Source organism: Pelodiscus sinensis, chromosome 15 (assembly GCF_049634645.1).
Source record: "Pelodiscus sinensis isolate JC-2024 chromosome 15, ASM4963464v1, whole genome shotgun sequence".
Lineage (NCBI taxonomy): Eukaryota > Metazoa > Chordata > Testudines > Trionychidae > Pelodiscus > Pelodiscus sinensis.
Genome location: NC_134725.1, coordinates 29,634,944 through 29,647,936, shown reverse-complemented (window position 1 = coordinate 29,647,936; position 12,993 = coordinate 29,634,944). Strand labels below are relative to the sequence as shown.

Below are 12,993 nucleotides of genomic sequence, written 5' to 3'. Positions count from 1 at the left end.
TGATTAAATAACTCGAGACACATATGGAACCAGATTAAAGTTGTGTTAATAATCAGTTAAGAAATTCTGGCATCTACCCTGGCTTTGTGCAGTTTTGTTCCATAACAAGTCTGGTTTTCAAAAAGGAAAGCCACATGAGGGGTTTCAAAACTCTGCATCCAATTAAGGGTCTTACAGAATGTCCATTACTAAATTGGATTTAGGATGCCCTGACTATCTGCAGAGTTATTTAAGAGCAGCAGCAGCATTATTTTACAGTCAATATGGGCACATCTATACAGCAAGGCTAAAGCCAAAATAAGCTATACAACTTAAGCTATGCAACTGAAGTATCTCAAGTCAAAATAGCTTTTCAGCTTTTTGTGCTGTCTACACAGAGGGAAGAACACTCTTCCTTTGACTTCCTGTACTCATAAAATGAGGGTTACAGCAGTTGGAGTAAGAAGTCCTCTAACTCAACATCAGCTCAACATTACACTGCAAGCAGTTATTGACGACAGACCATGTTATTTTGGAATAACGTCAGTAATTCTGAAACACTGCTATTTAGACATATCCTAAGTGACCAGCTTTAAAGATCCCTCCCTGTTTTGTCCTACCAATGACCATTCACTGTGGACACCATCATGCATGAGGCTGGCCACAGTAGCCTGGGGAAGGCTTAGAGTAACTCGATTCATTTTAGAGGCTTGGGACACAGGTCTTTGGACTACCATTGGCCTCTGAAGGGGCAGACTGTCAAAGCACAGCTGTTCTGAAAGTTCCACCAGACTCAGATCAAGAGGACGGCTGTTCCCATTTGACAAGTTGGATTTTATAGTTGGAGGGATTGGAAGAATCTGCATAATGCAGAGTTACCTGTAACAACATCAGTACTAGAGACAGCACCCCATGCTCTCCTGAGCGTGGAGAGAGAGAGAGAGAGAGAGAGAGAGAGAGAGCACGTCTGGTACGCAACTGAACAGAAAGGATTCACTCAATTTGGACCTTCACTTATTTCCCCACTATACCTGTAGTCACATGATTCTTCTCAGATATATATAAATAAAATAAATAAATAAATGGTTGCTAGCCCATGCTTTTATATCTAATACTTGTTCAGAACATAAGAAGCAACATCTTTTCATTCCTGGAATCTTATCCCCTATTCTGTCATCCACCTGCCCACCAGCTTGTGTTCTTCCCTCTGTTCTGCATCTTTGATCCCATTGTCCATATCCCACCTGTATACAACAGATAACATTTCATGATTTACAGACACTCTCTCAAGACACCTCAAGGCAGTAAGTAGATAGCTTATTGTCCCTACAGGGACACTACAGGTTAGTGACTTGAAGGCCAGAAGCCACAGAGCAGAGCTGAGAACAGGGATTTCCAGTTCTTTGTTCTCTGCAAAAGTTTGTGGTAAATTAACTGTTAGTATGGCAGTCTAAAAGTAAGTCCTAGAATCTACTGTTGCTCATATACAGCAAAACCACCATGTCAGCTGGTATCAAAGACAGCAGTGAGCAGGGTTGCCAGATGTCCAGTTTTGAACCATACAGTCCAGTATTGAACCAGAAGACAGGACTATGCAGCACTTTAAAGACTAACAAGATGGTTTTAGGTGATGAGCTTTTGTGGGCCAGACTCACTTCCTCAGATCAAATTGTGGAAGAAAATTGGCATGACCATATATACCAAAGGGATGCAATCAAAAAAGTGATCTAAAATCTGATTTGTCAGTTTTATGTGAACAGAGGGAGGGTGAGGGGGAAGTTAGTTTCTATGAGAATGATATTGGGGTGATAATTGGGGAAGCTATCTTTGTAATGGGTAAAGTAGTTAGCATCTTTGTTAAGGCCCATTCATGCATAAATTTGTCACTTTACAAAGGGAAACCTTAGAAGTGTCATTCGTAGTCTGGTGTTAAAGTCTCTTGAGAGGTTATTGAGACAATGCCTAGTCTGGTTGAAATGACAAGAAACTATTTTTCCTTTGTGAAACAGTCTGATTTGTGGGCATTAATTCTTTGGCGAAGTGTCTGAGACGTTTGTCCAATATACACAGCAGACACACTATTGGCACATGGCATAAATTATATTTCTGGATGAACAGGAATGTGTTCTTCATCTTGTAACTGACATTGTTAGGTCCAAATGATGGTGTCAGTTACAGTAAGCATAAGAGAAACCTAAAAGTAAAGTGTGAACAGTGCAAGCCATATAAACACAATAAGACTGGGAGGTCCCAAAGGCTTAGTTCACCAAAGTCTCAATATGTGCCTCTGACCATCACATCTGCACTATATACTGAGTCTGAAACATCTCTCCATTTCCTTGTAGGGACCCTCAGTTGGAGTCCAGGTAGACTCTTCCTCTGCTGTGGATCACTGCTAGGCAGCCAGCTCACTGATTAACTAGTCAGTTAACTCATAAGTGAACAGGCTTAAAGAAAATCCTATTACAAAAACTGAGAACAAAATAGAAATTACTTTCACCACTGCTACATTTACAGAGCAGCTGATCCCACTGACTGAGAAAGTGAATTAAACCGTTTGGCTAAAATCAAAACTGCATTTAAAGCAGACACCACCACAGAAGTTATTTCCCTGCCAGGATCTCCTTGCTCTAATTAGCATTGCCCATGATCCCCAGTGGAGTGTTACCAACATCACTACCTGCTGCAAAGTGCTGCAGGACGAGGAACAGTAGCCAGTTCTCTGTTCCTGGCTTAGCTTCTTCCAGCTCACACAGGCCTTAGAAAAGCATGTGCCCTGCCTGCTTGCTGATGAAGTCTGATCCCAGACTAGCATGCCACACCCAGAAGCTTCTGGAGTTGGGTCTGTAAAATCAGCCCAGCAACACTCAACTCACTCTTACCTCCCCTATAGGCGTCTCAAAGACATGTTGGCTATTAGGTGCGTGGATTACACAAGCTTTCAAATAATGTATTAAACAGCTAAAAGATTGAGAGTCAGTGTTTAATGTCTTGGATCATGGAAGCTGCAAGAGATTGGAGACCTTATAACTGTATACTGCAGTTGAGCAAGACAAAGCCCAGGAGCACATGAAACTGATATTGCAAAGTGTTTATGTAATGATTCATTAACGCTGGTATTAAGCTTTGCCAGAGCCATGGAGACCATGGTAAAGATGGCACAAGGGAGATTACAGAACTAGTGATAGATACTATATATATTTGTTAGTCTCTCAGGTGCTAAAGGACTACTCATATGTTAAATATTAATATGGCTACTCCTCTGAGACTAAGTGACAGAAAACATGGGTGCTGGAATAAAGAAGGTCACCCATCTTTCAAAAAGCTGTCTGCAGAACTCTGGCCGAAGATCATACGGCATGTGTCCAGTAATGAAGAAATTAGTTTAAACGGATTTAGGCAAGCAGTGAGTACTTCAGTAGATTTTTTTTCCAGCTACAGCATCTCCTGAACACATTATACCCCCTAGCCAAACAGACCTTTTTTTCCTAGAATAAGTGTTAGGATCTGCATTTGCAGCAAGGCACTGCTGAGGCCAGCAAGCAGGGCCATCCCTAGGGTTGATGGGCCCCTATACAATACTATTAAACTGGTGCTTCTATGCCTGATGGTAGTTGGGAGAGAATTTTTTTGCGGGGGGAGGGGGGGGGAGAGAATGTGATTTTATAATCTTGAGCAGCACATTAACAATTTCTAAATCAAATTTTAACTAAGGTTCTGTGGACTAACAGTAACCTCAGAAACTGCCAACCCGAGGTATAGCCTGTGAAATGCCCATTAAATGGCCTCATTACCATTTCAGTGGTTCTTTCACAGGTTGAGTTCTGCCAATAGGTCTGGCAGAATTTAACTTTAAAGTTAACTAGTTCTTCTCTGGAGGACACAGAGCAGGGATGGGAAGAGGCAAGTGGGTGGACATTAAAACTCAGTTGTATCCCAAATTTTCAGAGGCACTTGGTAAGGAGAGCCCTGCCAGCAAGCTCCTCCCTGGGAAGAAAGTGAAATGAGTGTGGCACTCTACTAGGGAAGTAAACCGTTTTAAAAGTTAGCCCAGGACTGTCCTCAGTCAGAAGGATGGAAGCAGAGATGCTCCTTCATTGGGAAGACTGAGGATGGGAAAGGGTTTGGAAGGTCTTTGCAAGAATGCAGCAGAGGACAGGAAGGGAGATAACAGAACAATCTCTATTAACCCAGTGATACTTACTGCAGCAGTTTCGCTGAGCGTGCGCCAAAAACGAGGCTCAAAGATGTTTTACTTCTGATTAAATGGCTCATGTGATGAAAGTGCAAAGATTGATTTATGAACCAAAAAAGGCCTGCCTAAAAACCCTGAGCATTGTCTTGCTTAGTTCATACGCAGTTCTATCATGAGGATTAAAGTAGTGTCACGAAGCACATGAATACCAGAAAATAGGATGACCTTCCACATATTTGTACTGCTTTTTCATGCTTCATGGTGAAACCTAGTATCAGTATCATATGACATTGTAGATGTTGGGCCACATGACTTGTCTGGTGGCATAATGTCCTTTGCAGGGACATTAATTTTTTGCTAATTATTTGGAGCTACTATAAAAAATAGCTAACAAGTGACAATGTCTCTATTTGTGGATAGCTAGCACAAGACAGACCAATGATATTTCCTCCATGCTATTTTGGAATGGTGGAAATTGAATTTTAAGCAGCTGCTCATGTTTTCTTCCAGGACATTCACGAGTGGTGCTCCTTCCGGCCCAAGGTAGTGATTCAAGTGAGAGTGAGAATTAATATTCTCCCACACCTTGCATAAGCTGTTTACTCATGCTCCACTGCCAGAAGCTAAATGGCAAAAGCTTGGTCAATGTTCTCTATTGCAGTACTCCATCACCATTAAATTTCTACAGTATGCCACCCAAAGAACAGTTCTCCTTTGCCAGCAAGATGAGTCAGGGCAGCAATTAGAGTTCATCAAGCAAATCCAAATATGGATCAATCTCTCCTTACACCAGGAGCTCCATTTGTCTGCCAACTACCAGACAGATAAGAGGTGTGGATTTTATCAATTGTTACATTGTGAAAGTTGAATTCTAGACATGCCACTGAAAACCAGACCTTCCAAGTACTTAAACTCTTGAAAGCCATAAAGTTAGGATCTTAAAGACCACAGTTTCTCTCCACTTTGTAAATAGCTAATGCCACATTTGAAATCTGAGCCAGTGGAGCTATAGGGGCGTAACAGAAGCAGAATCTAGGTTACGGTTAAAACACTGAAAAGCTAGGAGCTCTTCAGCATATTAACCATGAGATGTCTGTAGTCTGCCACAAGGTTAATTCTGCACGTTTTCTTGAAGCAACAGAGCTAGTACGCAATGAAACAAGACGACTTCAATCCTATTGTAAAGCCAAGGTTTTCAGTGGGCCACAAGTACAGTCCATCAGCTCTCCTGGCCTGTGTATTGAAATCCTGTCCAACACCTCATCTCTCTCTATATGAATCCACTCTTCCCCTCCCACTCCATAGATTGCCTGAATAGAGGATAGAGTGCTTGCCACCCTATTACCCCAAAGTTCTGTTTCCTTCTAAGCCAGAAGGCTTCTTGCCTGTCTGTGGCCTTCCTGGGAGGAAAAGACAAAGACCCATTCAGTGCATGCTTCAAACAAGGGTTTGATTAATACTTCCCACCCTCCACCTTCACATATGCCACTATTTCTAGGTCATCCTCCGTTTCCTGTTAAAAACAAATGCCAGCAATAAAATATGGGGAAGATTTGCAGCATGCTGAGGAATTAGGAGCAGGCAAAGCTAGTAGCCCCTTCCACCCCAGGTTGCTACATGCTGAGATCAGTTAGTCTCTTGGGAGTGAGTGATGGGTATGATGCAATAAAGAAAGCCCTTGTTTAAAATAGAGGGGGGGCTTTCAAGGCAATGAAGAGCTAGGAAATATGAATAAATAACTCCTCAGCCCCCTTCAAAGCAAAGTCTTCAAAAAGTGGCCCTGATTAACTCATTGGAAATGGTTAGTGCCTGTTACATGATGATCTCCTTTGACATGAAATAATGTGATGGCATGAGAGGGGAGAGCAGAGGCTTCAGCAGAGAAGCAGCATTTTCAGATGGGCACTACTGAACCTTTTGTTGTGAGTATTGACTGTTCCTGTCCGGAGTGAATGCCATGCAAACTGACATTTCCTATTACACCGGGAGCAATAGCTGTCAGCTATTTGTTAAGCTTCTTTAGCCAGCATGAACAGGCCAAAAGAAGTGTACCTCACATACCTGTTAGAGTATTTAACTGCTTTGATACCAATTTGCATCAGCTATTTTGCAATGAGTTTTATCCCTAGCATCTCAGACTCACAGCAGCTATTCACCCCATTCTTCTACCACAAGCAGTGTCCTCAAAAGTCTATAAAACCTGGCAACTATAGCCCGGTAAACATACTGAAATTAACAGTTTGACTGCCTGATGTATGCTCATTAAACAGCTGTACTGCTTCTACAGCCAGTGTAATTAAACAAATTTGCCAAGTAAAACAGTATTCACATCCAGGTGCATGACACAAAGTTCCCAGTTACTTGAATTTCATAGTAGCACAGTGAAAGAGTAGGACTGATGTGGCACACATCAGATGGCAGGAATAGTCATACCCTGAATTAACTAGTGCTAGCATTTCTCCCATTAGTACATACATGGTTATTTGACCTCTATGCCACCTCCTTGACTTTGGTTATGACAGGTTGTACTGATGCTCTGGATAGGCTCTATCCAGCTTAACTTAACCAGACAACTTAATACCACAGACACCCCAGCAGCCAGATGCTTGGAGTGGTGTAGCAGGCAAGGAACCATCCTTGGGGTCATGTTGGGCTGCTGGCCAGAAAGTTATCTAGTATGGGAAGCATGGGAAGCGCCTCCCAGTTGGAGCCTGCACTTGGCACTCCAACTCCCTGCTCCAGTTCACAACCCAAGCCCTCTGCATCCCCCTCCTAGGAATGGAATAGTGTAGCCAATTAGACAATTAACTGATACACAGCTGCTTATTTGTTAACATTATCAGCTACCTTCCCTCTCCCCTCACCTCCCAGCTCTGCATTTAAAATATTTTGGGAACTGGCATGCAGGCTTGGTCCCAGCTCATGCCAGCTACCCCCACTGCAGCTCCACATTTCATAGTCTACTCCCTATTCTTGAAAAACTTAAACAACAAATGGTCTGGTAGCACTTAAAAGACTAACAAAACATGTAGGTGGTATTATGAGCCTTCGTGGGCATAGCCCACTTCTTCAGAAGACTGGAGGAGTGTGGAAAGTCCAGAACCAAGAAACTATTATTGGTTGCCTATTGCTGAATTACACAATTAAGAGTTTTGCTAATGGGATGACACATAGGAGAAAAATACTTCAATTAGCTCATGCTAGCAAGAGGCTAAAGAAAAAAGGAAGGGGAAGTCTCCTCTGCATCTCATTTCTTGTTCTCTTTGCCACACATCTCAAAGTGTCAGCCAGTTCATCTCACTGCCTCCTCCCTGGACCTTAGATGCTCTTGATTCCCAAGTCAACATCACAGGTTCAGGAATCCCCTGAAATGTAAGGGAGCTCCTTACTGCCAGGCACCTGGTATAATCTCAATAATCTTTGACCTGCTGCATAATAAGTGCACTTGCATCCTAGGCAATGCATTGAATGTGCTGTTAAGAGGATCTTTGACCTCAGAAGCAAGCAGCCACTGCCACAGCCTAAGAAGTTGTCTCTCCCATTGCTGGGTCAGAAAGTTCAGTGAGCAACTTTTCTATGCTGAGCACTTCCTACTATTGAGAAGAGCAGCTCAGAAGCTTTGAGTCTAGGATGAGACTTCAAATTCTTTGCCAAAGGCCCCCCAACAGACAGTATCAAATGACGGATATTGTCACCAGGAGCCTGCTATTTAGGGACTTGTATGTATTCATGCAAGGCCTGTGAAGGCCATACACACACCCATTCCAAACCCATCTGCCCTGGAAGCAGAAATGCACATCAAGGTTTGATTCTTCCCAACTAACTAGAGTGACTTGCCACCATTTTACAGGAATAAAAATGCTCTGAAATACAGCATGTCCTGAGTCTCCTACAAACAAACAAGCAAACCCACAGCCCCCACTAGCCATATTCCTTTGACTTTAAAGAGGACTTGGGTGCCCAACTCCTTGACACCTCTGAAATCCCAGGCTAAAAGATGAAAGAGTGCATAAAACAAGTCTCTAGAGCAGTGGTTCCCAAACGTTTCAGCCTCACACCCCCTCTCCCCATAGCAGCGGAATTTGGGGGGGACTGACAGGGAAGGGCTGGGTCACCTCATGCCCCCCAGTTTGGGAACCCATGCTCTAGAGTGTACAGCTTCTTGATGGCCACTCACAGCTTTATGGCCACTACGAAACTACAAGCCAGCTCTAGAACTTGACTAACATTCAAACTCTCTCTCAGATCCTCCTACTCCAAGAGGACAGGCCTATCACTTGAGACAAACAAAATCTCCTTTAACTCTTAGCAATATAGGGTCTAGGACTCAAATATGCAGTTTCTGCATACTTTGGTCTGGATAAATTAACATGATACCTAGTACAATCAATGAAGGGGCTTGCCCCCATAAGTTAGAAGAGTTATGCAAGTTACCCAAGGGCTGTGTCTAGACTGGCCACTTTTCCGGAAAAACTTGCCAGCTGTCTACACTGGCTGCTTGAATTTCCACATTTCTTCTCATGTAAGATTGTCAGTGCTTTTGCGCAAATACTATGCTGCTCCCGTTCAGGCAAAAGTCTTTTTCTGAAAAACTTTTGCGCAAGAGGGCCAGTGTAGACAGCAGAGATTAGTTTTCCGCAAAAAAGCCCCGATCGTGAAAATGGCGATCAGGGCTTTTTTGCGGAAAAGCGTGTCTAGACTGGCCACGGACGCTTTTCGGCAAAAAAGTGCTTTTGCAGAAAAGCGCCCTGCCAATCTAGACGCGCATTTCTGAAAATGCTTTTAACAGAAAACTTTTCCGTTAAAGCATTTCCGGAAAATCATGCCAGTGTAGACATAGCCAAGGTGTTACTCAATGCTGAGTAAAAAATGGTTAAGATTCCACTATATATTAGTTAATCTCACAAGTTTAAACAAATCCAAATGTAATGAAGAGGACACACCATCATGTCAAAATGAAGTTTAAAAACCAGTTACAAAGTTCAGAGGCTTTACACCACACTGCTTCATTAGAAAGAAAAAAAAAAACAACAAGTAGTCACTTTCAGTGATCTATTCTCAATGGGAGCATAACCATTTACTTTGTATATACATCTTGACTCTGAAGGATCCCAAAGAGAAGACTGATACATTTCAGTACATAAAAGCTTTTACAAGGAAGAGGGAGAACAACTGTTCTTATAAACTTCTGAGCATAGGGCAAAAAGCAGTGGGCTTACACTGCAGCCGAAGAGGACTCGTAATTTGGACATTAGGAAACACTTCCTAGCAGTCATGATAGTTATAACACCGCAATAAGTTATCTAGGAAGATTATAGAATCTTGGTCACTTAAAGTTTTAGGAATAAGTTGTGCACAGATCTGGACTAGAACATCTCTCAAGATCCCTTCCCCAGTCCTACAGTCCTGTGCCCTTGTCTATGCTAGGCAAGTTTGAATCATTGCAGCACTAGAGTAAAGCAGATAAGCTTTCTTTTAAAATCACAATAGTCTTTCCCTGTTTAAGGAGTCTACACAGCATATGGGGTGGAGGCACAATAATTGGTGGCTGCTGGAATTTAAGCTACCAGAAATCAGTATTCCTAGTTCATGAGAAATTCTGGCATGTCAAAATATGGTTTAATTTTGTATCACAAGAAAACAAAACAGTCTGAACTCATGTTTCCAAACTAAATTTTGCTCCACCAGGCCAACCTATGGCTCTAGTATGAATGATCTTGTTTATTGCAACAACAGAGCTTACAAGAATGCCGGTTTCACCCCCAAAGCTGCTGGGCTCTTAGAGCCTGTGGTTTGAAGGAAACCAAAGAATGAGTCTGCCCTGCGGCTAGACTCCCAGGCCAGCCACATTTCATCATTAAGTTTGAGTAGCTCCACTGCCAACACTCAGAGGCACTAACAGGAAATTTCAGGGGAAGGGACACAGCAATTTTGCTCATAGTCCTAATCTGTGCAGGTTTGTGAAGTCTTCTTATAGCCCTTTGGTGTTCGGTACCTATAGAAGACTAGCAGGCCTATCCCATGGACCAAATACTTCATTCTCATTAACAATGCTTCCATTGTGTCATTTAGCGAAACTAAGAACTAGTATTGATTGCAAAAAGAATGGCAATACAATATACTTCAGCATGTTAGCACTAACCTTGAGTTTTCTATAGCATTCTGCACTTTAGGCAACAGCATTTTAAACACATAAGGGACAATCTATGATTTATATATATTGCAATACTCAGGACAGTAATAGTTTAGAGCAGCAGTTCTCAAACTTTGTGATACTGCGACCCCCCTCTAACAACCCCCGTATAAGTTGCTTGCAACTCACTGGAGGTGGCGGGGGGTCAGGACTCACAGTTTGAGAAACACGGGGATTTACAGAAATGTTACTATCTACGATTTGGGGGTCATTAGCATTGCTCATTTGCATTGTTAAGAGCTGAAAGTCCATCAGCCAAAGACATATCTCTCTAGAGTAAGACAGAAAAGGTTGCAAAAAAGTTTGGGTAAAAAACTGTCTAACAGAGAAACAAGTCATGCTTCTCCAGCACTCCTATTTTAGGAGGCCAGGATGAGGCATGGAAACAGAGCCCCAGCATGGAGAAATCATTCCAGAAACACTGGGTGGAAAGGAAAGCAAATGCTAGCCAGTGGGACAAGGAATGGGGGGGGGGAGAGGTGAAGATACTTAGGGGACATGTAAGATGCTCACAGCCCTGCCTATTTATTGCCATCCCAGGACCACAGAAGAAAGTGCTTCTGGACAAACTTTGTTTGTTACCTGAGCGCCCCATTCTGTTATTTGCATTTTACCCACCCGAAGTCTATCATTTGTGTGTTTGACCTTGACTTCTCACAAACACAGATACGATTGACACGAAATATTTGCCCAGACCCCATTTGCTTTAATGCATTGATTTCAGGGGGGAATCACATGAGGCCAGCAGGACCAACACAACAGAGTTCACTAAATTAGAACACGAATCACTGTTACTGCTGCACTGGAGGGAAAGATGTAATTAACCAACCAGGAGCTACTTGTAGTTAGTCTGTCTCCAGCCTCATTTGTGCAGGTCAGTACCCAAACGGCTCTAACCCACTCTTCCTGTCCTGTAGCACCCCATCTCTTCTGCACAGGTCGACCTAGCCATGCGACAGGACCTACTGCGGTCCCTTCCAGTCCTGCCTATTTAATGAAAACATCAGTCAGGTCAGCAATTTAGCTCGCTCTAGGGAGGCTGGAGCGCCAGAGCACCCAGCACAGGGGTATAGTGGTGAGGGGGGCACAGTACAGACCGGGGGTGAGCACTCAGGAGGTGCAATGGCCCCCCAATTCAGTTGCTAAGTGGGGTGCCCTCATAGGCACCAGTCGCCCCTAACAGGGCACTTGTTGCTGCCCTCAGGTTAGATGGGGGAAGGCAAAGGCAGGGCCCCATCGCAGAATGAAGCTCCATTGCACGGGTCTCACCTTGATGACCTGGTCTCGGACTATGCTGGGCAGGACGAAGAGCAGGACGAGGCCGAAGAGCGCGAAGGCCAGGCCGACCAGCCCCAGCGCCAGGGGGACTTTGCGCCCCGCGGGAGCAGCCATGGCGCAGAACGAGCAGAGCCAGCTCCACACGCAGCGCTGTTGTAGCCGCACAGGGAGAACGCGGCCCGGCGCGATTTTATCCCCTCCGGCAGCCCCGGGACCGCCCCCTCAGCTGGCTCTGCCCGGCGCGCAGCTAGGAAGGGCCGCCCTCAGCTCCTGCAGCTGGAGACCCGGCTGCAACGGCTGGGAGGCGCTTCCTTCCACGCCACGCGGATTCTAGGGAGCTTCTCTCCAGTGCCCTCCCCCCTCGCAACTTCTGCAGCGCTTTCCTCCATCCCTGCCCCTACCCATCTCTCTTTATCCCAGATCCCAGCAGGACAAAGGTGATCCCGGGTTGTTTTTCCCAGTCTTCCCCTCCGACAAGATGCGTGAGGATCTGCAATGTCTTGTTGTCTAAGGCACTTGGGCTGGGAACGAGGGGTGGCTTTCGCTTTGAGCGAGTGCTGGTAGAGAACAGGCAGGTGTGTGGGTCATTTCACCGGCACTAATTTGCACCCACGCTCAGCAGAGCGACCAAGAAGCAAATAGACACACAAAATTCTCGTGCCAGCACTAGAAGCATAGCTAAGGCCCACTAACAAGGCAGACTTGATGAGCTTGCTCTAATGCTGTCCTTCCGGTATCCTAAATTGTTTCTGTAAACAAAGAAAGGCTTTTGATCTCACAGCTGTCAAGCCAGCCGCTTGCTGTAGCACTGACATTCATACTACTGGTTTTGTTGGTTTTTTAAAATAATTTTAAAAATCATTATATCTCTAGTATCAGGCCTTACATTTACAATCAGGGTCTTAATAGCGTAACAAAAAGTAAGTAAAGGTAAGGAGAGTATTATCAATTATGCAAACACACATGCTTAACCATAAGCACATAGATTTCCCATTATGGACAGCAAATCTCTGAACTACTTACTTAGCTAGGTTCATAAGGGTTGGCAAGGGGTGGGTGGATCTACCACAGCAGCTAGTCCCACAAGCAGCATGAGACAAAGATAGAAAATTAGCCAAGGTAGAGACAAACATAATTTCCCATGGAAGCTTTTTACTATTGTATTTCTCCATGTGTAAGGTGCAGGATATGTGCAAGATTGTACAATGTTTTAAAATAAATTAATACATTTCACCCACTGGTTTGACACAAAGAACACAATGAAATAAAGCTGAAGTACTCTAATATTCACTTAACTATGCACTCAGCAAAAAAAACCTACATAAATAGATCTTGGAGCATGGCCTGA

The 12,993-nt window shown here is 43.9% G+C and overlaps 1 protein-coding gene across 2 annotated transcripts in view; it reads right to left on the bottom strand.

Moving 5' to 3' along the window:
• SCARB1 (scavenger receptor class B member 1) overlaps positions 1–11,914 on the bottom strand; it is a 41,744-nt gene extending 29,830 nt beyond the window's left edge. Inside the window, exon 1 of one of the 2 annotated variants that reach the window (XM_075898479.1) lies at positions 11,637–11,914. In XM_075898479.1, coding sequence (XP_075754594.1) covers positions 11,637–11,759 — 123 coding nt within the window. In that variant the 5' untranslated portion in view covers positions 11,760–11,914. The remainder of the gene's footprint in view (positions 1–11,636) is intronic. The other variant, XM_075898478.1, reaches the window with a different exon arrangement.
• Between the last annotated feature and the right edge of the window lie 1,079 nt (positions 11,915–12,993).